Source organism: Podarcis melisellensis (assembly GCF_964234715.1).
Source record: "Podarcis melisellensis genome assembly, chromosome: 2".
Classification (NCBI taxonomy): domain Eukaryota; kingdom Metazoa; phylum Chordata; class Lepidosauria; order Squamata; family Lacertidae; genus Podarcis; species Podarcis melisellensis.
The window spans coordinates 54,227,835-54,255,091 of record NC_138529.1 but is presented as its reverse complement, the minus strand read 5'-3'; the positions used below and the strand labels follow the sequence as shown (position 1 = coordinate 54,255,091).

At 43.5% G+C, this 27,257-nt stretch overlaps 2 protein-coding genes across 6 annotated transcripts; one reads left to right on the top strand and one right to left on the bottom strand.

Annotated features, from left to right (window-relative positions):
- The first annotated feature begins 198 nt into the window (after positions 1–198).
- Positions 199–14,123, top strand: RNF14 (ring finger protein 14). Of its 4 annotated transcripts, none has more exons than XM_081900814.1 (9): positions 199–326; positions 2,144–2,295; positions 3,995–4,157; positions 6,792–6,943; positions 8,472–8,978; positions 9,672–9,900; positions 10,776–10,948; positions 11,873–12,003; positions 12,362–14,123. In XM_081900814.1, the coding sequence occupies exons 3-9, from the start codon at positions 4,004–4,006 to the stop codon at positions 12,411–12,413; spliced, it is 1,398 nt and encodes a 465-aa protein (XP_081756940.1). In that variant the 5' UTR covers positions 199–326; positions 2,144–2,295; positions 3,995–4,003; the 3' UTR covers positions 12,414–14,123. The 4 variants fall into 4 exon arrangements, with proteins under 4 accessions (XP_081756940.1, XP_081756939.1, XP_081756942.1 ...); XM_081900813.1 differs by having other exon boundaries at positions 221–350; XM_081900815.1 differs by lacking the exon at positions 199–326 and adding an exon at positions 374–553.
- Positions 14,110–21,954, bottom strand: GNPDA1 (glucosamine-6-phosphate deaminase 1). Of its 2 annotated transcripts, none has more exons than XM_081900822.1 (7): positions 21,802–21,954; positions 18,917–19,046; positions 18,004–18,105; positions 16,458–16,640; positions 15,735–15,919; positions 15,137–15,311; positions 14,110–14,623 (listed from the first exon to the last, which is right to left on the bottom strand). In XM_081900822.1, the coding sequence occupies exons 2-7, from the start codon at positions 19,038–19,040 to the stop codon at positions 14,526–14,528; spliced, it is 867 nt and encodes a 288-aa protein (XP_081756948.1). In that variant the 5' UTR covers positions 19,041–19,046; positions 21,802–21,954; the 3' UTR covers positions 14,110–14,525. The 2 variants fall into 2 exon arrangements, with proteins under 2 accessions (XP_081756948.1, XP_081756947.1); XM_081900821.1 differs by lacking the exon at positions 21,802–21,954 and adding an exon at positions 21,039–21,155.
- Between the last annotated feature and the right edge of the window lie 5,303 nt (positions 21,955–27,257).

Genomic DNA, 27,257 nt, shown 5'->3' with positions numbered 1-27,257 from the left:
TTTCGGCAAAAAAAGGGCGTCTTGCCCAACACATTTGCAATCCACCCACGTTCCAAAGCGGCCAAAAAGTTCTCACTGGGGTCGGGAGGGCGATCCCTCCCTCTCCCCCCGCCCCTCCCCGCTCAGCCGAACACGAACGCGGCTGCCGCTCCATTAACTTCCAACCCCTCCAAGAACGTTAAGATGGAGACCTCCAGTCAAACCGGAAGCCGAGGGGCGCGCATGACCCGTAGGCCGCCAACCACGCGGCTTCTCTACCCTTCTCCTCTCTCTCTCTCCTTGCCGCTCTAGGAGTCGCACCCGGAAGCCGAGGGCCGGAGACTTAGGTGAGGGAGGGGCCGCATCGGCTGGTGAGTGACGGGTCGGGGCCGGGGTCCCCGCGCGCGCCTGCGAGGCGAGCGACGCCCCTGCTCCGCTCCTGGCGGCGCCTTCTGGGGGCTTCGGGCGAGGCTGGAGCGGCCACGGGAGCTGGCAGGGGGATTTGCCGATAGGAGAGGCACGCTGGCGCGGCTCCGGCGTTTCCTTGTGCACCGGCGGGGTCTGCCACGCCCAGGTTTCGTGACTCTTCGGGGTCTGGCCGGAAGCTAAGGGCAGTCTGTATTAGGAAACTAATCTGGAGTAGATGGTAGTCCCCGTCCCCCGCCGCCCAACAACAGGGAACTATTGGTGTATTTTCACTTTAAGGACGGGGAGGGAAGTTTAGAGCCTTTGCCCCCCCCCCAAATTTTTTTTTTTAAATTAAGGAGCCACAAATTTGCAGCCTCTTGGGGGGGATTCTCTAGGTAGGTTTCCTGAACACGGTGCTTCTGTTGTAGGGAAATGCAGCCCCCCCAACAGTGAAGTCTAACCTGCTTCTTTTGTCCCCAGCTACTATAGCTGAAATTCCTACAGGCTGGCATTTTGAGTGTCACTGACACCAAAAGGATGCAGTTTCCTCCCCCCTTTCTCTGCATTTGTGCTATTTTTGTTTACTTCCCCCTTAATGCTTTAAGGACACGGGGCATCTAGCTCTTGAGAGCCACTGCAGTCAAGGGAACACTTTGCCAGGATTATGCAAGAATACGGTTTGGCGATATATTGTCCCAAACCAGTTAGTAGTCAACATTGTGATAAGCGTTTCATAATGTATCTCGAATCACGATGTTTTGTCTGTGCTATGTAAAAAATCACGACCTGTGAAAAACTGAAGCTGGTCATCACTTCTCTCCTGATTCCTGCTACCCCTGTTGCTGTTTCATAAAATAACAGTTTTAACAATATGGTAAAGGTAGTTTAAAATGTATCGGTTTTAGACTGCTAAGTAGTAGCAGTTGCCAGGACATGACTCCACTGGCCTCTACATATTTTCATCATTTCAGACATTGTGATAGATCAGTATATCGCAAGGTTGATATAGCACAATGTTGAAAACCAGGTAACTCCCAGCCCTACGTAGTAACTAAGGGAAGCTAAGGGTTTTTAGACACTGAGTAGGCATTTGTCAGGAATGCCTTGTTCTCCATTTTCTTCTGTCATGGAGCAGGGGTTTGTAGTAGATTTTTGTTGTTGCCTTCTGTTACACCACTATGACTTTGATTTTTGTCTACACATTAAGGGTTATATCCAATGATGTCATCCCCTTTGGGCAAGGACTTCTGCTTGCACAACAGAGCAAAACCCCTCATGTGCTCCTCAAATCTGCTCTGGGGTTCGCCTCAATCCTCCAGATTGTATTTTTTGGGTAGGGGGCAAGGAAAGGGACAGCAAGGTTTGTTGCCCAAGCCAAAGTCATTGTGCAAATGGAACAACTTCATTGGATACAATCCCATCTTTTAACATCAGTATATGCTCTGGGACGTGCTGCAGAGTTACAAACTAGACAGATTTACAGTGCAGTTTTATATGAGCCTGCTCAGAAATAAGTCCCTTTAACTGCAATGGGAATTACTCCTACTAAATGAGTTTGCTGGTTTAGTAGGGTGGAGCCTTTCTAAATTAAGTTAATTTGTTGTGGGACTGAAAGCACCCACCAGGAATTTTATATTTTAGCAGAGTAGAAGTAATGTTAGAATCATAGAATTGTATAGTTGGAAGGGACCATGTGTATCAAATAGTCCAACCCCCTGAAATTCAGGAATCTTACCTTTTATTTCTTTTTCTGCAGAAAATAAGCACTAAGCATCATTGACCCTCTGTAGACCACTTACGACACCAATGCCATTGTCTTCAGCAAGAAGTTATATTCCTGTTGCCCTAGATATTCAGTGGATAAACAAGTTTGATGATCAGGTCTTACTGATGTGACTAACTAGAAAGGTACCAATTTCTTACGACATTCCTCTGCTAAAATGAAAATTGGCAACGTTACACATTGGGGTTGTTTTGTATTATTGTGTGTAGCTTAATAAATAACAATTATTTTAATGGAATAAAATGCATTTTCCATGTACCTTTAAGAAAAGATTGCTGTGCTGTCACCAGTGCATATTTCACTTTATCAAGTATGAGGGGATATGTAAGCCCCAAGGAACTTAGAAATTTAAAATCTGACACAAGAGTCACAACAGAGGAAGAAAGAAGTAGAGTCAGGTATAAACAGGGAAGTAATAGGTGGCTATATAAGTTACATGTGCTTAGACTTAGAAAACCATTGCTTTCTAGTCTTGCTTTCTTCATCCCTACTATTGTTGTAAGGGACACGGGTGGTGCTGTGGCCTCTTCGGCTTGCTGGTCGGAAGGTCGCGGTTCGAATCCCTGCGACAGAGTGAGCTCCCGTTGTTCGGTCCCAGCTCCTGCCAACCTAGCTGTTAGAAAGCACATCAAAGTGCAAATGGATAAATAGGTACCGCTCCAGCGGGAAGGTAAACGGTGTTTCCATGCGCTCTGGCACTCGTCATGGTACTCCGTGCACCAGAAGTGGCTTAGTTATGCTGGCCACATGACCCGGGAAATTGTCTGTGAACAAACTCTGGCTCCCTCAGCCTGAAAGCGAGATGAGTGCCGCAACCCCATAGTCACCTTTGACTGGACTTAACCGTCCAGGGGTCCTTTACCTTTACCTTTTTACCTTATTGTTGTTCTACCACTTATTTCATGCCATTAGGTTCAGTATACAGAACCTAATGAGAAGAAAAGACAGTAGGAAGGCAATTGAATTTCAGAAGAGGTAACTGGCCACAGTGGTCCAGGAGGGAGGATTCCACTAATGAGACCTGTCAGTGGAAGCCCACAGAAGGACTTCTACTTGTGCACCCCTTCTTGCACCCCCCCCCGATTTTGATTCTTGGGTGGGGTGAGAACCCTCCCCCCCCCACAAAAAAGTGTGCTGGTGGAGGGGAGGGAGGTTGTTCATTTGGCAAGCTGAATGCTTGCACTGATGGAACATTTGACATGAAGTTCAATTCCTCACATGGAAAGTGAATTTTGAGAAAGAGGTTGCTTGACCAATTAGCTGAAGGGAGAACATCTAAGCTGGCTATATAGTAATCCAACAGGCTAAAGCTCACAGTAAAACAACTGTGTAACAGGAGGAAAACATCTTTGTCAGCATACAGCATCCATAAATTTTAAAGAGCCATCCCTAATTTTGTGGAAGCAGTGAACGCAGCATGCCTTAGCACGGGGTTGGGGAGCCTTCAGCCCTCAGGCCAGTCTTGACGCAGCATGGGTTCCAGTTTTGTCCCTAAGACAATTTTCGTGAACCATGCCCACCTATCAATCAGATGACATCACCTTAATGGGTGGGTGACATCTGCTGCTGGGCAGGTTTGATGGGTACAGCGCAGAAATCCGTATTTAACCCCCTTGCCCATTCAGTCCTGCTTTGTTGGTTACTTGTACTTGTTTCCTATGGCCAATCCCTCCAGAAGCCAGGATTATCAGTGACGGCTCATTCTTTCTCGGTTCCAATCACCCTCAGATTGCCCTAAGCGTGATCTGAATTAATGCTGTAATAGACCATTCTTGTTACAGGAGTCTGCTTAATTTATACTGGGGATATGTTCATCATTCACAGGAACTGTAAATGTCTTCAGAGGACAAAGAAGCTCAGGAAGATGAGCTACTTGCTTTGGCAAGTATCTATGATGAAGATGAATTCAAGAGAGCGCAGTCTGTACAAGGAGGAGAAACTAGAATCTCTGTGGAATTGCCACCAGGCTTCACCATATGTATGAGTGGTGAGTCCATTTCCGTGGATGCTTACCTCCTTTGAGTTTATTGCAATACTTGCATATGTTCCAAGTGCTTTATTCAAGAAGTAGGGACTGATTTGCACAGTGGCCTGATATGTTCATTCTTCACATGGTATTGCACAGGACCAAACCTTGGAATCACCTGCTCACCCTACCTCCACCCCCATACTGGCGAATATATGGTGTGAGCAGATGGCTATGCCACATCCATGGATATATGATAGATGGGGGCAAGTATGTGTAATACAGGTTAGATCATGCAACACATTTTGTTGGTATAGGTCATGGGTAGGCAAACTAAGGCCCAATCGCCTTCTAAATTTGGCCTGCGGATGGTCCAGGAGTCAGTGTGTTTTTACATGAGTAGAATGTGTCCTTTTATTTAAAATGCATCTCTGGGTTATTTGTGGGGCATAGGAATTCCTTCATTCCCCTCCCCCCCCCAAATATAGTCCAGTCCCCCACAAGGTCTGAGGGACAGTGGACCGGCCCCCTGCTGAAAAAGTTTGCTGACCCCTGGTATAGGTTGTGTGAGTGTTACATGTTGGGCCTGAAGGTGAACCAGCCCTAAAACATTTAGCTAACTGTAAATTCTATAGGGGTAGGTGCATTGAATGTTTGCCAAGAAAGCTGTTCAGGTTATGTGAGATCCCAGTCTGCTTGTATCACACATAATCACAGAGCTCGGTCTTCAAAATAAAATGACCTCCGTAGAGTGGGATTATTTGGGGACGAAATCAACATTGGGCTAAGGCAGTTGCTCCATCAGGGCAAGCATTTTGACTTGCCAGACAGATCAATCCTCCTCCTTCACACTGTTCTAGGGATTCTCCTGAAATCCCCTCCCTCATTTCAGTTTTTTTGGGAGGGGGAATGGAGGAGAAGCCCCATTGCACAAGCAGAAGTCCTTGCTGAAGGCTTCCTTTGATAGAGCTCATTAGTTGAATCCCACCCTAGTTTTTGACTGAATATGGTTGTGCTGGTGTGATGCCAGCACAGAATGACATGTTGCATTGATGCAATATTGTGTTTCACCCTGCCTGTATCTTAGCTGGCATGGCAACCTAGAGGATTGAAGCTTACTTACACCTAAAGAACTGAACCTCACACTTCTTTTAAAAAAATTATGTGCTTTTCTATTAATTTTTCATTTGTGTAGTATCTTTCATCAGAGCTTCTTAGAAGAGTTCTTGAAATATTAATTGGTAGAAAGAGAGCTGTTGAAGCAACCCTCCTGTCTAATATTGCGTATAAGCATTGGAAATGATGTTTATGTTTATAAAACAGCTGCCGCTGACAGAACCATGCTATTTTTAAGACTGTGAGCTCAACAACTTTTTCCTATTGTTCTCTTCATTTGCAATGTTCTTTTTACAGAGCAAAAGAGGGAGGAACAATTTCCTAATAAGATATAGAAGATAGACACTGAACTTAAGCTCCTAGTTTTAAGTTTTCCATTACCTTATTTTTAAAGATTTGTGGATTACTAGATATGGTTGGTATCATGTTGTTCCCTTCTGAAATATTTTATGTATATATTTATTTAGTTTGAAATCATGTGCACAACTAAATTGTCCCACCAGTTTGAATGCACCTAACTGTATAGGATGACAGTGTTACTTAGGCTGAATTTGCTTGTCTGGCTTTTCTGTTTTGTTCATGGGCATCTAAACCAGGCCTTCCTCAAAAACTGCCCTCCAGATGTTTTTGGCCTACAACTCCCATGATCCCTAGCTAGCAGGACCAGTGGTCAGGGATGATGGGAATTGTAGTCTCTTCTTCTAAGTAGTAGCCGAGTTTGCGAAAGCCTGATCTAAACCATTCTCCCTTTGGGGAATTCAGAGAAAGGAATGGGCTTTTCCCTAAGCCTAGGGTAGCCAACATGGAGCCCTCCATCCCCCTCAGCCAGCGCTGCCAGTTGTCAGGGATGATAACATCCACAACATCCACAGGGTACCACATTAGCTACCCCTGCTCTAATCACAGTGGTAGAAGAATTAAGAGGCTTCAACTATTGCTTAGAGCAGGGATGGGGAACAGAAAGCCAGATCTGGGAGTGGCCAGCCCAACACCTGACACCATACAATGTTAGGTATGGTTTGGCCAAAACCACCTGCTGGGCTTAATTTGGCCCACAAGACAAGAGTTTCCCTGTCACTGGTTTAGAGACATATTATTTAGCTAAGGCCTGGTTCAGACATTGCAACAATTGCAGGCTCACATCCTCAGACATAGTTTCTTGTGATGTCTGCATTGGGCCAATGACTGTTACTACTAACTACAGTTTGCCTCAGAACTACTATTGGAAGCTAGAACTTACCGAGTGGGCGTCTCATTCTTTGGAGACAAAACATGGTTAGTGATAACCATGATTTTTGCTTAACATCACAGCAAGCAATGGTTACTGTGAACCAGGAGGTGGAAGAGAGAATTAAAAAACATGTTGGAAGGAGGGACCATGCAATCCAAACACATCTCAGTAGAGTCTGTGTAAACTAGTTTCATAACAGAAATATTTCAGATGAAGGGAAACTTTATGAAACCATATCAAACAATTCTGTTAGGTAGTAGCACAGCTTGTTGCCTCTTCCTGACACCATCAGATTTTTATTTTTTTAGGCAACCTGACAGAGAATCTCCAGAACAGCAAGTTTGAATGCAGAGTTTGTTTTTTGCCTCCGATTGTGCTGCATTTTGAATTCCCACCAGACTACCCGTCAACTTCCCCACCTGTCTTCACCCTCAGTAGCAAGTGGCTTTCTCAGGCACAGGTTTGATGCAGATATTTAACAATTCATGTAGTTCACCAGAATGGTAATATTTCTTGTTAATGATTAATATTGTGGTTGGTTATTAATCTGGATGCAGCAACAAAAAACTACTTAGAAGAAGCTTAAGAGCTAGCTAGGAAGAATAATGTATTAATACTTCTTAGGTGCATCACTGTCATACCTAAAGTCAGATGGTGTGAGTTTAAAATGTTTTTAGTTGTTCTTAAAGCTGCTTTAAATCCTTCATGTCCAATGAACTTTGGAATGATTAGCATTGCTTCTTCTTTTGAAAAATCCTACCATAAATTGTGGTTTTCCTTTTCCCTTCTACGTCATCTATATATGTGCACCCATAATATTGTGCACACCAAGGGTTGTTGTGTGATGTGGGATATGCAGTATGAACGCTGCACATGATGGGCAACTGTGCTCTCCTAAACATGGTGTGAGTACAGCAAAGTCCCCAGCCTTCTAGTTATCCAAACTCACTTTGTGCCCCATGCTTAGTTCTAAGTAAATAGTAATCCAGTTTATCAGAACACTGGATTTTCCATAGGTTTTCTTACTCTGTATTTAGTACCTATGTCAGGAAATAAAGGGGTTTCAACATTTGACATCAATAACACTAAAAATGCTTCACGAAAGTGAGAGTTAGATGCTGTTGCCTTACATTAAAGAAATAGCTTTTATTTTAGATCTATGGTTGTTTATGAAAGAGTGAGAGAGGTATGTACATTTTGGTTTAGTTTATTCTATCATGAGAAAAGTGTGTGGGTGATATCCAATGTGGGTCAGGATCAGAGTAGACATTGAAATCAGTGGAACTTAGCTTCATTAATTATTGCAGAAACAATAGTGGATTGCCAAATGAGACTCCTTCCTTCTTTACTAGAAGTCTTGCCAAATTCTCTGTAGGTTTCCAGCTTACATTTTACCAATGTAACATGCTATTGGAATGAAGTTTTATGTTTTAACATTGTACACTACCCTGGTATTTATTGCATCTGGCATTTTATAAATAAAATATAAGTACAAAGGACACTTAATTGCTTCTGGAATTGCACGTATTTTACACCCTGTGCTGTGGCTGCTCTCAGGAAGACCTCTAAATTCTTACTATATTATTAAGGCTGTAGAGCTAAGCTAGGAGCTTCTATTCAACAGAATGCTCCCTTGCACTACATTGAGTTCCAACCCCAGGAAGGAATTCAGCATGGTGCTATGGTAATCATTCTGTCAGTGCAAGCATTTCAGCTTTCCAGATAGAACAATCTGCTGTCTCCTCCCCCTGTTTGCAATTCCGGGGGTTCTTCTGACTCCCACCCCCCAACTAATCGGGGGTGGGGGAGAGAGAAAAGCCCTGTTTCGCTAGTGGAATTCCTTGTGTGGGCTTCTGCTAGTGGGACCCGTTACTTGAATCCAACCCCTAATCTTGAAATGGTATGCTTTCATAAAAGATAAAGTACGATACAGATCTCGGGAAGTGTAGAAGATGCTCTCACGTCCCTGCTGTTTGTTTTTCTTCTAGCTCTCTGCGCTTTGTAAGCATTTGGACAACTTATGGGAAGAAAACAGAGGCTGTGTGATCCTGTTTGCCTGGATGCAGTTTCTCAAGGAAGAAACACTTACATATCTGAACATCAGCTCGCCCTATGAGCCAAAGATATGTGACCAAGGACAAGAGCAAAGCAGGAAAGGCAAAGAGGATGGGGCAGGCGCCGCAGCCGCAGCCGCGCATGAAGAAGCCCTCGATGCAAGAGCAGTGCAGGATGTTGAGTCTCTGTCCAGCCTGATTAGAGAGATTCTGGACTTTGATCAGGCTCAAAGGCAAAAGTGCTTCAACAGTAAAATGTACACGTGCAATGTCTGCTTTTCTGAAAAGCTGGGAAGTGAATGTATGTACTTTATGGAATGCAGGCATGTGTACTGCAGGGCTTGCTTGAAGGACTACTTTGAAATTAAAATCAAAGATGGTGAGGTCCACTACTTGAATTGTCCAGAACCGAAATGTACTTCCGTTGCTACTCCTGGGCAGGTAACAACAATTATTTCTATGGCAATCCATTAAAAAAAAAAAAAAGAGTCTGATTTTGTTTTTGTTTTTAAGTGCAGCACTGTTCTCAACCCCACAATAGATAGGCGTTAACCCAAAAAGGAAAGCCTGGACTTCAATGCAAAAGATTTGTGGCTGTAAAGGACTAGGACGGTAGTTTTGTGAAATAGATTTGCACTTAGACTAAGCACAAACTTAAATCCACGTTTCTAGTTTTCTGCAGTGAGTGATTAGGTAGATGGCCACGGTAATTTGGAATGGGTGTGCTACCTAGAGCTTTTTGAGAATATTTGATGCTGTCTGGAATTTGACTTGGTCTGGTACTGGAATAACTGGAACACATGTAGATATGCTGTCTTGGGCACTGACTGCTCTCTCCTATGATCTGCTAGCTGAAGTTCCTATGAAAAGGCAACAGGTCTAACTAGAAAGTAGCTGATGACTACCTCAGCAGTGTGTCTTTTGCTTCTCTTAGCAAAGCCATGACTGAATCTTGCTAGGCAAATAAAGCCATTGCAGGCTCCTTCTTTTTCCAATAGTTGAAACTCACCAACACTATGAGTTGTATCCAGTGGCAGTCAAACTCAGCATAGACCCATTGAAATGAATGGATCTACTCTTGACTAGAATGTAGTTGGATCCAACCCTAAATTTTATTGATCACCATCATTTTAGGTAAAAGAGTTGGTGGAAGAGGAACTCTTTGCACGTTACGACCGCCTGCTGCTCCAGTCGAGTTTGGATATGATGGCCGATGTGGTATATTGCCCACGACCATGTTGCCAAACACCTGTAATGCAGGAACCATCTGGCACGATGGGCATCTGTTCCAGGTGCAATTATGCCTTCTGTACGTTGTGTAAGATGACTTACCATGGCGTCTCCCGGTGTAAAGTCACTGCAGGTGAGTTGAACTCAACAAAAGTAGTCTTTTAACTGTGAAATGTTTGGATGTTAAATGTATGTACTGTTCGCCTTTTGAGGTAGACACATTTTTGATGATATTATTTCCATAGGATCATTTAAGTGGAGTTCTCTGAAGGATGTAGTTTATTCTGTTGTCTTCTGCATAACATGTTCATCCCACTGTTTCTGCTGTCTCTCCATTCCACTGGCCTCTTCACCCCATTAGAAGAAGAAGTACTGCCTCTAGTTTTGAGATTCTGTTGTGTACAGTCAGATGTGCACCAGAGTGGGGTGGGGAAACACTTTCTGGCCTGAAGGCTCCATTTCCAACCCTCCAAAGGCCACATGAGAGTGGTTGACAGGGCTAGAGGCAGAAGAAGGTGGAGCCAGAAATGTACATTTTACCTTCGTACAGTAGAGCAACTTTCTACACACACCACACACTCCTCTTTATCTTCTACCCAGGTAAGCCAGAAGCGTTTTCAGACACACTTGATCCAGGTAAAAACGGTCGGGATGCAAAACAGGGCCATTGAGGGGCATTGCCTGGAGAAAGAGGGCAAAGCTTGGGGAGAGCCCTGATAGCCAGGCAGAGAGGGCTGAAGGGCTGTAATCAACTCCCCAATTAGCTCAGTGCTCTTAATAAGCCCTGAACTAATTATGTACATCAATAGTTTTGGAAATCAGTTTCGGTGGTGGAATTGATTCAGAACCCGTTGATTGCCCATGATTCAGCTGCTTCACAACCCTTGTTGATTGTTCCATATGGATTAAGCATTTGTTTTGTTTGAGAAGTGGAGTTGGGCACGCTTGTGAAGTACGGTTTTGCCAGACTTGACCAGCGCCTTCTGTTCATTCTATTGTTTCCCTCAGAGAAGTTAGCAGACCTGCGCAAGGAGTACCTTGAAGCAGATGAGGCCACACAGAAGTTTTTAGAGCAGCGCTACGGAAAAAGGGTGATCCAAAAGACACTGGAGGAAATGGACAGCAAAGAGTGGCTGGAAAAGAATTCCAAATCTTGTCCTTGCTGTGGGACTCCTATAGAGGTGAGAACAGGACAGAGGGGGAAATGCTTCAGAGAATCAAGGGCATTTGTTTTAAGGATACTAACACAGATTCTTATGGGCAAGTAACTGAAAACCTTGAATGTTTCCTTCTTTAGCACCCATGTCTGTCTTGTGGGTAAAAGACTAAACCAAAGCCAGATTTCCCTTGAAGCTTTGGTATTGGAGTTCAAAAGCTGGAACACACACACACTTAGAAAAATTGGCTTTTGTAGTTTTTAAGGGACATGATGTACCCAGGAAGGCAGAAGGAGAGGAAGGATGTCCTCTTCTATTGGCACTAGGACAAGGGCGCTTGGAAGTGTAACTCTGAAGGGAAACTATAATTCCCATTATGCGGGAAGCCATGCACTTCAAATGTGTGTTGGATGTGTTTTAAATATGTGGTGTAGATCTGCCCTAAGGCCTAAATTCGGACTTAGTCATGTTTAGAGTAGCCCATTGGAATTAGGGTTAGGCTAGTTATGACTAATTTGAATCCCACTGATTTCCATGGGTCTACTCTAAGCATGCCCAAGTCTGGATTCAACCTAGACAAATTTAAACAGCATAAGCATTGAATAGACCCTGCTTTGTCAGATGCATGGTGTGTTCTTCTAAGTTTGTGTGTGTGTGTGTGTGTGTGTGTGTACATCTGGGGCGAGAAGAATTGCAAGCTGTTTGTACATGTGTTTTTCTCTCTGTGCAATATACTAACACAGCCACCCCCCGTGGAAAGATCTTAAACTGAAATCCTGTGTGATTGTATGTGAGAGAGAGCAGCGTTAACGCCTTTTCCCTAGAAAGGAATCAGCAAGTGTCATATTTTTGAATGTGCTGTGATTACAGCACAGATGACTGTGGCATAAGACATAATTGATACTTGAAGTTGTTTGCCTTTGTGTCTTTCCTTCTCTCCACTGTCAGAAGTTGGATGGCTGCAACAAGATGACATGCACTGCTTGTACACAGTACTTCTGTTGGCTTTGTATGGGTTCTCTGCCAAGAGGAAATCCATATATGCACTTTAATGATCCAGCATCTCCCTGTTTTAACCGGTATGTATACTTCTGCAATGCTGAAACTGTAAAGTTACATCAACTGCATTTGGGGCCAGTTTATTTGGATCAGCAGAAGCTGAAACCTAGAAGGATTTCAGTGCAGATTGTCATCTAGTCAGCCTTCTCCCTGACATGCTCTCTTTTGGTGACCAGGCTTTATATATGATTTTTTTGTGTGCTGAGAACATGCTGCCTGAAGTGTTGGAATCCAAAGATGTGCTTTTTAAGCACATCTGTATGAATGGGTCCTTCAGTAGAAGCTGAAGAAAGCTGAACCTCAGAGTGCATGTCTTGTTATGTATAGGTCCGTTTGGATCGTTTCCTGATTCAAGAGTTGCTTTCTTGTGTGTTTCAGGCTATTTCGAGGTGGGGAAGATGATGGCAACTTCTGGGAGGAGGAGGGCTAGTCTCTACCCAGATTCCAAAGTGAAAGAAATCAAAGAAAAATGAAGTTGTGCCACCCATGCTGTGTTCAAGATTGTACTTAAACATTGGCACTTGAGAAGAGTATCCATAAGCACTGAAAGAGTATGCTTATAGAACTTTTTTTTTTTGTCATCACTAAAAGTCTTCAAACTGGGGCTGGGGAACCATTTCCAGCAAGGGGGCTGGAACTTACCCCACAGGCCACTTTGATAGGTGGGCAGAGCTGCCCGCCTGTCACTCAGCTGGCATCAAGTGTGGTGCTGGTGGGTGTGGCTGGGGGGGAAATGGCCCGCAGGCCAGAGGTAATCTATTCCCACTTTAAATTCACAGGCTGATTTGAAATCCTATGTAATTTTCAGATTCTTGCACCTTGAAAAATTAGAGCAAACTCACTAGAATGCCAGTTTTTGCAAATGTCTCTGCTGCCACTGAAACAAGTGGAAAGTGATTATTATTGTTATTTACCCATACTAAGGAGAAAGTGGCATTATAAACGTGCATTGCTATAAAATCAGGGATTCCTTAATGGTTCTTATGCTAGAACAGCAACTCATTCATGCTAGAATCTATTCCAGCAGGAGTGGAGATCCTCTCTGGCTTATGAACATGAGAGCATGATTTCTTTGATTTTTACCTTTCATTCATCACCTCCTGAAGCAGTTTCCAACAATGAGGTTATTTGAACTTTTGGGACTCTTCCCATATTCATTTCTGAAGCTGGCCTTCCACACTGCGTATAAATATTTGCCATCCTACTAGCTCACCCTACTGAAGGTCAACAGGTGCTATAAAATAGCTTCATATAAATATTAAATACAAGTTCACCTTCACCATCACACCTGCCTCTAGATAATATAGTTTACGGCTAAATGATGCACTGGCACAATAAGTCCTCAAACTATTGCCAGCGTGCTAGTTTTAGGGTTGTGTGAGAGTGGCGGCAGCCTCTGCCGGACAACCAGGTTGCCTCAAGAACTTGCAAAATGGGGAACAAGTGTCCTTGTCTCTGGAGAAGAATTTGCAGTTAGTCAAGGAGGTGTTTATTTCTGCTGCAGAGAGAGATGTATACCCTGGAGATGCACTAAAAATCTGCATTATCCCAAAAGATGGAATTAAAGAAGAAACGGTTCCATTGTGAAGAAACTAAATCAGTGCACTATACATTTAAAGAATTTTGGTGTGCAACCTTAATTTTCACGCAGGCTATATGCTGCTAGTATGGTATTTGATGTAATAAAAAAGGAACCAAAACAGAAAACAAACAAAAACTATGTACTATCCTGCATCCCCAGAAGCTGTAGTTTGTCTTCCCCATGCAGGTGCCCTCCAGCTGTTTTGGATTATTACTCAGTTCTGGCTGGGGCTGATGGGTTTTAGTTCAAAACATTGGAGGCCAGGTTGGGGAAGACTACTCCAGGCAGTAATAGTAAGGAGAGTTCAAGAGCAGGCTGGTCACTGGCATGGGCAATGTTTTGGCACCATGGAGGACTTAGAAGTGGGGGAATTATATAGTCATTGTATATGATGCATTACAGAATTGTGGAAACTTTAAAAAATTGTGTTCTCTGGATGGCTTGCAATTCTTGCTTTCTCTGATTATGTTTCCTTAGTTCCCAGTCAGCCCCCAACAATGTTTCAATCCATCTTTCCAAATCCCACAGAATAAATACAACTTGATTGTTTTGGAAAAATGTACGGATTTTAATGTAAAAAAAAAAAAATTAGTAGCAAAAGCTCCACATTTTTACGTTCCATTCTTGGTTACAGATCATCTTTTTGTTATGCAAACAGATAACATGTTCAGATTTCCTTCTCGGTAACCCTTAAGTTATACAGTGCTCTGTTAAGGAGAATAGACAGCCTCTGTTTTCTCATTTGGTCTTTAAAAAGGAGGCAAAATGACAGTTAGCTTTGCAGCTGAACAATGCTTGGTGTAGCTGCATCCGTTGCTACTACCTCACCATTGAGAAAATGATATTTTCCAATAATGTGTTTTGCTGTCGACCGTTCCCAAGATACAAAGGCAGGGTGCTTTCAACCAACTCCATGTGAGTTTAAGGACTGCATAACCAGTTGCTCCAAATCGTAAGAGGCTAGTCACTATATGGCTTCTTGGACTGCCTTTTTTCTCCTCCCATTTCTTTCATACTGTATAGTGGATCCACAAGTTTGTTGTGAACAAGCATCAAACCTGAATTAATTGATACAAAACAGCAGACACTTAGTTCTAATGCAGATATTAGAGGAGTCCCTCAATAAAACTGGCAGTAGCTTCAAAGGAAATATTTCACATTCTGCCTAAACTACTAAAATAGCTTGGTGTGGTTACCAGTTGAAATGTTTTCAGTTCAGAGTAGTATACTGTACACCACTTAGAGCTTTAAAAACTATAAGCTGCACTCCTCAACATTTCTAAAAAAGAGTAGCAGCAAGTAAAGGGAAAATAATTAGTGACTCCCCAGTGAGGTAATAGCTTTGCAAATTGGAGAATGGACCCAAACCTGCATTGCATGTTACGGTCTCAGAAGATTCTCCTTGTATTTAAGGCTCCCAAAAGATAAAACAGGTGAGCAGTGAGCAGTACTTAGCAACCCAGGGGGAGTTCTTGTAAAGTCCTTTTGAGTTACCATATTTCACTTCCGTGTTTTAACGGCTGTTTACACACAAGGTGACCATTTCTCGTCCTCATTACCAAGCTTCTTACCTTGAAAGTACTTCACAGTTTTTACTTTAAGTTCCAGCGTGGCATCTTCATCGCATACAAAGACAGTGCGGGGATGTTGCTGAAAGGCAGACACTGTCCACATGTGATTTACTCCTTCCTCAATAGCCTTGTACAAAGCAAATGCCTTATGGGCTCCTGTGATTAGAATCATAACCTGAATTGTAAGACACAACAGGGAACACGGTTAGGCTTAGGGCTTTTGTCACCTTCCGAGATAAGAAAAATGTTCCTTGCTACTCTCTAATATGTACAGATTTTAGGGTGGAGAAGGAGATGAGAGAGGGACGTGATTTAGAAAACCAACATTTTACAAATAAAGTAAGGGACAAAAGTTAGAGGATACTACCAATATTTGAGAGTGTCTGCCAAAAAGGGGCAGAGAGAGCAAAGTAGCAACTAGAGCTATCAACATTGGAATATTTGTCATAGTCAGTGTGACGTTGATTTCCACTCTAAGATTCCAACTCCCATCAGCCCCCGTCAGTATTGCTAATAGGGATGATAGAAGCTGGTAGTTCAGCAGCTTCCGGAGGCCACAGGTTCCCTATCCCTGAAATTAAGGCACTGTTGTGCTAACCTCTCTGGCATCCATGACCGTACCCACTCCAACTGTAAGTGCCATTGTGGGTACTTTGGAGAGGTCTCCATCAAAGAATCTGGCATTAGCCAATATTGTGTCCATAGCTAAGGTCTTGACTCTGGTTCTGGACACCAGGCTTGAGCCTGGCTCATTGAAGGCAATATGACCATCTGGGCCAATACCTGTAATGGAGACAAGTTCACGTTTAGAATCTAGCGAAAAGAAAGGAAACATCAAGAATACAAGAAAGTGATTCAGGATTAGGTGCTTCTTGGGCTCAAGAAAACTTAACATGGAAGTTGCAAGTCGGCTTTAGCTCATAAACCATCCTGTGAAAATTTGCTTGCCCCTGGTAAACATTTAGGAAAAGCATCTTCTTCCATACCCCAGGACCTGACAAAGTCACTAAAAAAAAGGAAAGGATTTATCTACAGGGTAAGCAGAAATAATGAAACTAGACTGCTACAGCAATCTTCAGTTAACTGACACTATCTGCCTCTTCCGTACATGTGTGTACACCACTTGGTATCTTATCCCTTGATGGCTCATCACTCTGGTTTGCAGCATAAAATGAACTGCTTTCACTACAAAGCACATGCTCTGAGGTAGACACAAAAAGCCAGTGTGGCAATTTGCTGATCTACGAAGGTCATTTCACCACCTGCAAGTCACTGAGGGATGGCCACGCATGTTCAAACCTTGCCCCCTCTCAATATTCACCTCCAACAAAGAGTTCGATTCCTCCAGCCTCTTTGATTTTTTGTTCAAAAGCCTCACACTCTGCTTCTAGGTTAGCTGCATTTCCATCCAGAATGTGTGTGTTTTCAGAGGAGATGTCAATGTGCTTGAAGAAGTTGTTCCACATGAAGGAGTGGTAGCTTTCTGGGTGATCCCTTGGAAGACCTGACAAGAACACAAGGTTAGCTCAGGGCTATATATTCCTGCATTTCTGTGAAATGAATGCAGCAGCAACAGCCCAATGTTCTCCTGTAGTATCCAGCAGGGGGGAAAGTTGCATATTTTATTGTTGGTTTTGCAGATGATTTTCTCTCCAGGTGAGTTTCACACTCCACAGATACTACATCACTACTTGACGACCCACGCTCCTCCTCGCCTGTTACACAGCAGTCTAAAGTTCACTCTCTATGGACCCATGATAAGAAAATGTGGCCAAACAGAACAGAACAAATCTTTGGAGCTTGTTTTCTAATTCACAGCAAGCAGGGATCATGGGGAAGTGTCCGAACCTGCAGCATTCAGATTATAGCAGCTTCAAAATGTTTGTCTACATTACACACACTACATTCTTGCTTCCTCCCCCCAAAGGCTAAGTTTAAAAACACGGAGAAGCAATTTAATGAATATTCCTTTTATATATATTTTGGGTGGTTTGTCAGCTTGAATGAAAGCAACAGCAAAGCGAAACAAACAGACCCCTGCCCACAAAAATACAGACTGCTGAACTAACAGTGCTTGAAGATAAGTGGGTATGGAATTTTGGAATGAATGGACCGTGAGCCCCGATACTAAAAACAAATCCCTTTGCTCAGTACCTACTCAAAGACACCTGGATCTCTAATTGGATGTGTATCTATGGAAGTGTACAGTGGTACCTCTGGTTACGAACAATTCGTTCCGGAGGTCTGTTCTTAAGCTGAAACCGTTCTTATCCCAAGGGGCCTCCTGCTCTGCGCGCACCTCTGGTGCAGGATTTCCATTCGCTTCCTGGGGCAAAGTTCACAGCCAGGAGCAGCTACTTCCAGATTAGTAGAGTTTGTAACCTGAAGTGTTCATAACCAGAGGTACCACTACAGTAGCTCAGATTGGTGGATCTTGAGGTTTCAGGAAAACAACAACAACACAGATCCTGCAAGCCCAAAGTCTGCCCTCCCCTGTTTTGCTGTGCTTCATTCTTTGCTACTAGAGTATGCTATTTGATAGTCCACTATTCATTTCTGAAAGACAGTTCTTAGGTTTTCAGCATTCATACATTATCTCAGTAATCCTCACAACCATCCTTGCAAGGTGGGCCATTATTATTGTCCTCGTATTGCAGATAGGGGAAAAAGGGCTGAGAGAGAGTGACTTGCTGCTACGTGGCGAGATGCGAACCAGCCATTTCCTGGTTCATAAGCTCCGTTCCTGAATCACTGCAATACTGTATAGAAATAAACCCTTATTGAGTTGATCACAGTAAATAAATGCTGTGGGCAAAGAATAGCAATTATTTCTCCCCCCTGCAGTTCTCAACAAAAAGGTGACTCACCCACATACTCATCCATATTGAAAGTTTTCACATACTTGAAAGAAAGATCTCCATTCTTGCAATATTCTATCAGTTTTTTGTAGCATCCTAACGGAGTACTTCCTGGAGATTAAAAAAAAAAGCCTTGTACTGTACAGTCAGGAAGATCTAAATCTGGTCCACAGAAATGGTAAGCAGCATGCGTTTGACTAGAAATCACTGTGTGTGCTACTACAGAACAACAGCTCAGATGCCTGTGGGGCTGCTCAGTTCTAGCTCCACCTGTTTAGATTCATTCTAATAAGTACTTCCATCAAGGTCTCCAAGACCATATTGGCACCCTAGCTCCAAAACACATTTTCTTGAAAGTGTTTTCTGTCAATAGTACTGGAAGAGTCTCTTAAGTGCTGGCATGCAGAGAATATGATTCCAATCTGTGCATATACAGTGGGGTAGTACATGAATCAGGAATTTGGGGATGGTATATGACGCAACACAAATTAGCCAATTACATGACAGAATCCTTATCACATGATCTAACAGAGTCCATAGTCTGTACATTCCAAGGAAGATGCTATCCCCCACCATCATTGCACCCCGTCTTCCAGTTCTACATAGCCCATAGGATTCAGAGGCTGATTTGGGGTTATGTAAAACTGGGAATAATATGTGTTGCATGTGAGGGTAGTGGAGCAGTCGCACAACAGAAAAGTGTTTAAAAAAGAAGTTTACATGGATCTTGTTTTAAAAGTAGTTTCCCAAAATAGAGATGCCCTCAGAATAGTCACTTCTCATAAAGAATGGCAAATACCCTATATAAAGAAGAATGCCTATTATATAGGCTGAGTTCTCCAGCTGACTAAGAGCAAAGTAAATTAGGGGTTGAAAACTCAGTTAAGAGCCCTTCCATCACAAAGCCAGCCTTGTCACTTACCAGTGGGAAGTCCAAGGGTGAAATATTTGCTTGGACCAGGACTAAACTGGATGATCCGATTCCTAATGTACTTTGCTGCCCATTCACTGGCTTGAGCATAGTTCTCTAGAATGATGAGTTTCATGCTAACCTGCAAATTTGAAAGAAAGGTTTGATTAACAGATTGCTAATAGGTGGCAGGCTATCAGCAGCATCACCACCCACCATTCCCTCCTAAAGCCAACAGCACTTCTGCTTGGATGCATTTGGCCTGCAAGCCTAAAACTGCTCCCAGGTAAAAACAGTAATAAGGGTATTTTTAGGAAAGAAACTGCAGCTTATACAGAGTCTTTCAAAGGAGGGAGGACAAACGAGATCAGCTTGGAGCAGTGATCCTGAAGGATCAGACACAAAAGTGTTTTCTCTCCTACAGGTCAACAACAGTACACTGTGAGGGGCTGCAGCTCACTGGCTGAGTACATATATGCAAAAGGTCCCTGGTTCAACCCCTGCATCTCCAGTAACGGCACTCAGGGATGGAAAAACCTCTGCTCCATATCCTGCAGAGCTGCCATTGCCAGTACACATGACAGCATAGCATATACTGCAAGAGCAGCAGTGGATGAATCTACTCAGCTGATGCTCTTCTTTCATCAAAGCCTTGGGTTATTCCATTTCATGCCTCACTCCACTCACTTCCTCCCCTTTTCCTCTGAAGTCTAGAATCATAGAATCATAGAGTTGGAAGAGACCACAAGGGCCATCGAGTCCAACCCCCTGCCAAGCAGGAAACACCATCAGAGCACTCCTGACATATGGTTGTCAAGCCTCTGCTTAAAGACCTCCAAAGAAGGAGACTCCATCACACTCCTTGGCAGCAAATTCCACTGTTGAACAGCTCTTACTGTCAAGAAGTTCTTCCTAATGCTTAGGTGGAATCTTCTTTCTTGTAGTTTGGATCCATTGCTCCGTGTCCGCTTCTCTGGAGCAGCAGAAAACAAGCTTTCTCCCTCCTCTATGTGACATCCTTTAATATATTTGAACATGGCTATCATATCACCCCTTAACCTCCTCTTCTCCAGGCTAAACATGCCCAGCTCCCTTAGCTGTTCCTCATAAGGCATCGTTTTGGTTGCCCTCCTCTGGACACGTTCCAGTTTGTCAGTGTCCTTCTTGAACTGTGGTGCCCAGAACTGGACACAGTACTCCAGGTGAGGTCTGACCAGAGCAGAATACAGTGGCACTATTACGTCCCTTGATCTAGATGCTATACTCCTATTGATGCAGCCCAGAATTGCATTGGCTTTTTTAGCTGCCGCAACACACTGTTGGCTCATGTCACGTTTGTGGTCAACCAAGACTCCTAGATCCTTTTCACATGACTCTAGTCCTGTGATGCCTCAGACACCTGCACTTCTTCCTTGTTCCCAAGTGTTTAAACAACATCTGCACTCATCTTTTACCTCCAATTTCTGCCTCTTCTCCTTCTGTGTTTCTCCCCTGCTACTGTAACATACATGTTTGGCACAAGTTGGGTGGGTTGTAAGCCAGCGCACAGGGTTTGCTCTTTTCACATTCATTTGTGTACTATGTCGAGTAGATTAGATCAACAGAAGAGAAGTGGAGGCAGAAGAGGGCATGAAAGAAACAATGTACATGCAAAGTTCACTGGTAAAAAAAAAATCCCATAGGGCATAGACTGTGATGGTCCAAGAAAAGCTTTGCAGAAGTAGGTTTTGAAACAACAACAACAACAATAGCAATTATTATTTGTACCTCGCCCATTTGACTGGGTTGCCCCACTCACTCTGGGCAGCGTCCAGCATATATAAAAACATAATAAATAGCACCAGAGGGGTGATCTGAAAGGGGAAAGTGGTTTGCTAGATGATGAAAGGATCTCCAAATAACCCAATAAGAAGGGCAAGTGAAACAAAGGTGTTCCAAACTTTTATCAAGAGCATTGATATATCAGCCGAAAAAGAGCCTGCTGAATCAGGCCATCCTGTTTTCACAGTGGCTAACTGGATGCCAGTGGGAAGCCTAAAAGCCAAACCCAAGCACAAAAGCACCCTCCCTACTTGTGATTCTCAGCAACTGGTATTCAGAGGCATAGGCCTCCAACCGTGGAGATAGAACATACCCAGCGTGAACAGTAGGCACCATGAGCAAAGACCCGGACCTGGATATTTTCCCAGTACAATTCCCACCTGATGTTGTGTGTGTGTTTATACATTCATATACCCTCCAGTGCACTGAGCAGAAGGCAGTAAGCAACAGGTTGCACTGGCACTTTCAGATCCACTAAGCAACAAAAGCAGCTAACAGCACCTAGGGAAGAGTACATATCTGTGCCCCACATTACCGGTATATCGATTGATCAGAAACCCGGCCAAGTCTTAGTTGCTGATTCATAGCCATCAACCCAGGTTACGTGTAAGCGTGTAAAACTTAGAAAGCCCTCTTTCCCCTTTCTCTCTTCAACCCCCCCCCCCATCGCGAGGCGGATGAGCTGTTTAAAAGGAATGTTGCTAGGAGACATAGCGGAAGCCACTGCAGGAGGGAAGTAACATTTAACTCCTACCTGCATGCCAAGGGCTCAGAGATCAGAGACCAAACCGCGGGAAAGGGAACTTTATTTTAGAGCACTAGATGGAGAAGAGACGGCGAGGAGGGAGACAGACAGACAGACAAACACGCGCAAAAGGACCCCTCTGTATCAGCCACGAAAGGCAGCCGCGTCCGGCAAGAGACCCAGGTCCTGCAACAGGTCCCGATCCTCCGGTGCAGAACACGCCTCGACACGTCATTCAGTGCGTCCACACATGCAGGAACAGGCAACACCCCGGATCCGCATCCTGGATGGCTGCCCACACCGAACGCAGGGCATATTTCCTCCCACTTACCGTTCCGCTACAGCCCCGACTTCTCCAGTTTACTCCTGACCCGCCTCTTCGTTGAGCCTAGGCGGTCATGTGAACGGCGGGTGATCACGTGGAGAGAAGAGCCGAGCCAAGAGCAGAAGCTCCGCCCCCGGCCCCCTCCCCTTCGATCGCTCGGCTGCGGCCGCCGGGCAAATAGGAACTGCTGAGCTTCGCACTTCTTCCACCCTTCCGCTTAGCTCAGCTCTTCTTGGGGAGAAAAACCCGAAGGCACTTCTGCTTTGCAAGCGGGGCCAGGCTGGTGTGTCGAGCGCTCTGCTTCAAGGTGCCAGCCAGCCAACCAGCCACGACCTTTTCCAGGATACTCCATTCTGTTTGCCCTCCCATCCCACTTTTCTAAGTTTTCATTGTTTATTTCCTCAAAGGTGGTGGAAACTGCTCAGAGGTTTTCATCAGTTGAGGCTGGTTTGTAAATCTTGTCAGATAATACTAATGAAACAAATTGCCTCCCCAATTTCTTTCCTCGCAAGAACACAGCAAGGTAAGTAGGTTAGATTGAGAGGCAGTAACTTGCCCAAGGCCACCCAGTGCATTTCATGACTGGGTGGGGATTTGAACCCTGGTCTCCCAAGGCCCTAGTCTAGCCCTTTAAACACTGATTACTATTGCTGTATCTAGGAGTCTGATACAAGCTCAGACTGTTTGTTCATAATTAAATCTTTGGTCCAAAGCAGTTTTACAAAATTATATGAATTCTGAAAACCTGCTGAGTCTGTCCATCCTCCTCCTCATCAATATGAAACAGACACACTTAGTGCAGCAGTTTCTGTAATTTGGCACAGTCAAGATTGTTAAACAGTCTTAATGGGGTGCAAACAGGCAAAGCTCTTGACAGTATCTACAACCAGTCTGGACTTTGCCTTTGTAAGCGGTTGGTACAAAGTAGACAAACTTCAATGGCAAGCATGTTGTTGTTTAGCCGTGTCCGACTCTTCGTGACCCCATGGACCAGAGCATGCCAGGCACTTCTGTCTTCCACTGCCTCCCGCAGTTTGGTCAAACTCATGCTGGTAGCTTCGAGAACAGTATCCAACCGTCTCGTCCTCTGTCGTCCCCTTCTCCTTGTGCCCTCCATCTTTCCCAGCATCAGGGTCTTTTCCAGGGAGTTTTCTCTTCTCATGAGGTGGCCAAAGTATTGGAGCCTCAGCTTCAGGATCTGTCCTTCCACTGAGCACTCAGGGCTGATTTCCTTCAGAATGGATAGGTTTGTTCTTCTTGCAGTCCATGGGACTCTCAAGAGTCTCCTCCAGCACCACAATTCAAAAGCATCAATTCTTCGGTGATCAGCCTTCTTTATGGTCCAGCTCTCACTTCCATACATCACTAATAGCCAGCATAGGAATGGGTTACCAGGGAGACAGCAGTGGCTTCTTCCAGCAATAGCTCTTGGAGAAAGCAGATCAGTCACAGGAGCAGAGGAAGCTACTTTATCTGTGTCAAAGCATTGGGCCATCCAGCTCAGCTTTGTACTAAACTGATGGACAGTGTAGAGTTTTAGACAGGAAGCTTTCCCAGCCCTACCTGGAGATGCTAGGGACAGAATCTGAGTCTTAGACATCCCAAGCAGATGTTCTGACGCTGTACAATGGACTCACTCTCATATAAAAGCTACCACCTGCAAGGGAAACTCTTGATTTTTAACACTGCTCTTTTGTGCGAATGCATTTCTGTGCAAAAGAGTCGTTTTAATTGTAAAAATAGAAATACCATAAATGTGCCTTCAGCAGTTGGTTGTGGGGAAAGGCAGACTGCAGCCTTTCCTTTGGGCTGATGGAAACAAAATGGAAGTAGGGGGCATGGAGGGAGACAGCACCCAGAAAAACATCACCACAGGCAGGGATTTTTTTCATCCGGAACTCACAGAAACTCAGTTCCGGCACCTCTCAGGTGGGCACTTCCTACTGTAATTCTTGTGCCATTCATTGAATTTTAATAGGCTTACTGAGGAAAATAAAGTAAGATGCTGCCATTGTATTTCCTTATGAAAGAAAACTTCTTATACAGGTTTATATGGATAAATATGCAAATAAGTTCTATTTGGGTGATGTTTTATAAAAGAGTCACATGTCATTCTGGAATGACCAGCACCACCTGAAATGTAGGAATATATGCAAGGAGACTTTAAATGATGAGGAAGATGTCTGGGTGTTGGCAGGTTACTTTCGTCAATGCCCTGCTGTAAATACATTCAACCCTAGTATGATACTTTAATACAGCTTCAGTTTGTTCACCTCTGCAGGAAAATTAGGGAGGATGAAAAAGGCATCTAATAGGTTATACTGATTACCTCAATGAAGAAAAAGCTGCAAGTCACATACACATAGGGACTGTGATCTTATCAAGTCAACATTACAATAATAGGGTGCCCTTCTTGGGTTTGGGCCTATTAAGCAAGGAGCTTTTTTGTCCTTACCGTTAATATCCTGAAGGAGTGCTTCTTCCTATACTGTCCTGCTCATGCATTTAAGATCTTCAACTAAGGCCCTTCTGCAAGTGCTGTCTCTTTGTGTAATGTGTTATACTTGCATGAAGGAGACAGCCATTTCCTGGTGGCACACTAATTTTGGAAAACCTTCCTTAGATAGACTTGACTGGCACTGACATTACAATATTTTTGAAAGCAGGTCAAGTCTTTCTTGTTTGCCAAGTCATTTTAAAGGGGCTACATTTTATTTTTAGCTATTGTATTTTGATCCTTGTTTTATGATGGCTTATGTTTTGGTTTTGTGATGGTTTCTTTTTTGCTTTTATGGTATTTTATAATTGATGTTAAAACTGTACGCCAGCCTTCCTTTGCCCTGCAAGCTATCATATACTTGCTAAGCCAACAATAAAGATAAAAATCAGTTAAATAAAACATAGAAATAGGAAGGTGCAGACTAACGGTTCTTTGCAAGCTGTTTTACATGTGATGTTCCTAACTGCAGGAAATAACTGACACAATATAATTTTCTTGCATAGCAGTTTCAGATGACAACATCCAGGCATTTTGCTCTTATCAAGTCAGAAACCTTGCTGAAAATTAGCAGGTATAAAATCATGTTACTGGGTTCATAATACATCACTGCTGCCTTTATCATCAGGTTTGGTTATACAGCTCCTGGATAATTCATACCATATTTGGAAAGCAAATGACTAGAGACAGCCTTTATGCAAGAGATGTTTCCAACATCATAGTTTCTTTCATCCCTGATGTTCCAACCAAGGCAGCCTTTTACCAACTTTCTTTCAAATTACCAAAACATCAAGAAAAAGAGCTCCAATGGGGTCAGGTTTTTAAAAAGTAATTTTAAATCCTATGATCCAGACAAAGCTAAGTGCAGCTACATTCTATTTGTTACGCTGAGGGAACTGAAAAGTTGCATATGGTTGCAATCCTATACACATTTATTTGGGAGTAAGTATCATTGAATTCACTAGACTTTGCAGTTAACATGCATAGGAAGGGGCTGTAAATCTTCTATTAGTATCAACAGGACTAAAAAACACATGACTTTGGCTGTATTGAATCTGCCATATCTGATAATTTACTAAATAGCTGAAGAGCAACCTAGCCAAAGTTAACCATTTTTCAGTCCTGTTGATTTCTATTTATTGTCATTGATCTCTTTATACAATGAATTGTGAATAAAGAAAATGAAGAATTCCTTCAGAAGATGCAAGAACTGGAGCAGGTACTGAGTGTGCATCCTAGTACACTGGTCCCTCGGTTTAAGAACAGTCCTGTTTACGAATGATTCGGTTTATGAACTCTGCAAAACCGGAAGTAGTGTTCTGGTTTGCGAACTTTACCTTGGTCTACAAACGGAAACCGAATGGTGGAAGTGCACTGGCGGCGGGAGACCTCATTAGGGAAAGCGTGCCTCAGTTTAAGAATGGTTTCAGTTTAAGAACGGACTTCTAGAACGATTAAGTTCATAAACCGAGGTACCACTGTATAACCAATATTCCCCTGGAGCTGTGCATTGCAGAGGAAGAACAGAAGTGGACCCCTTGACTTTCTGCAACGCTTGTCATCCTTCCATTGAAGAACCCATGATAGGTTTAGGAGGAACCCCAGAGTGCCCTAGAACACAATTGAAAATGCATGGCTAAAAATAACCACAGAGGTGTTATGCTGTATGTCAGTGTCACTAATTTATTAGACATTGATATAGTGAACAACAGGTTCCAATGTCTTTGACTTCATTAGTGTTTTTCATTTGTTCTCTCTCTCTCTCTTGAGCTCCCCTTTTTCCAGTTTTCTTGGTATGAAAAGTGACAAATAAAAGATATAATTCTTCATCTATCAGCTAGTTTAGCTGGCCACTTGGCAAGGTAAAATCAACAGCTAGCAGGTGAACATTTAGAGTGCACTGGATTGGCAAAGGCTGTTTTGTTAGGTTCAACAAAAAGAACATTTTTTTCATAGTTCTTTTTAATAAAACAGCAACTCATAAGAAAGCCAACAACTAGCAGGTGAAGAGGAATGTGAAAATATCAGAAATATTTTATACTAGAATACTTGATTCTGATTTGTAAAGTAAATAACTTTTAATAACATTTTCAATTTGGTTTGTATTTCAGTACCTATGGCATTTTATGATGTTTCAATATGGGGGGGGGGAGTTTCACTTTCACAGAAAACAATGACTTAAATTTCTTCACAAATTTCCACTTGTACAAACCCCAGCACAAAAATGTTGATATGGGTGAAGAAAGCTGGAATGACCCACACTGAAGGCTTCGCTTTTATGTTACCTTCTGAGTATGCTCTTGCAGAAGGGATGGCAAATTGTGAGCTGGGAGCACACCAACCTGGATTGCAGCAGCTCCTGTGATCTAAAGGAGGAGCGGATGTGATATCAGAGGTTCAGAATGGTACCTCACTCCCACCTTACAACTTTTTAAATTGCGCCATGAGCTCCCACGGCCTGACTTTATATAAACAGGAAACTTGGAAGGATTCACAGGATCAAACGAAGTCAAGCCAGGCTCTGAACTGGCTATGGGCACTGTAATTACAATGTATTGTGTAATCAGTCTGAGCTGCCTAATGACTGTTGATGCTGATTGTCCTTAGGATAACCTTAGCTCCCGATCTCCATCCGTAAAATGGGCAACCGTTTTCTAGATGCTTAATGCCTTGGCCATACAATGTGGGACTTGAGCAAGCAGGCTGGTGTGGCTTGTCTTACTCTCTTATTTGCTCTTCGGGTGAGTTAACTGGTTTTCGGATTCTGGCACAGTCCGAATGATGTGGTTATAAATTATAATCACTGGGTGAGGTGGGAGTGTCTGTTCAGATGATGGCACCACTTGGTGGCAGGGCGCTGGCAAGCAAATGTGGCTGCCGTGCACCCCAGTTAAAGGGCCTGTTTCCTGCAAGCTCCATCACTGCGGCCATCACTTGAACCCAGGGCCTGATGAGGCCCTAAGCT

Excerpts from the sequence above, each read along its gene's own strand:
- RNF14 (XM_081900814.1), top strand. The coding sequence starts at position 4,004 with ATGTCTTCAGAGGACAAAGAAGCTCAGGAAGATGAGCTACTTGCTTTG. Across the intron at positions 9,901-10,775 it reads CCGGTGTAAAGTCACTGCAG|AGAAGTTAGCAGACCTGCGC; the intron begins GTGAGTTGAACT and ends TGTTTCCCTCAG. Across the intron at positions 12,004-12,361 it reads GCATCTCCCTGTTTTAACCG|GCTATTTCGAGGTGGGGAAG; the intron begins GTATGTATACTT and ends TGTGTGTTTCAG.
- GNPDA1 (XM_081900821.1), bottom strand. The coding sequence starts at position 21,131 with ATGTATAAACACACACACAACATCAGGTGGGAATTGTACTGGGAAAAT. Across the intron at positions 19,047-21,038 it reads GTGCCTACTGTTCACGCTGG|GTTAGCATGAAACTCATCAT; the intron begins GTATGTTCTATC and ends TCAAATTTGCAG. Across the intron at positions 15,312-15,734 it reads CGGTCATGGATGCCAGAGAG|GTTATGATTCTAATCACAGG; the intron begins GTTAGCACAACA and ends CTTACAATTCAG.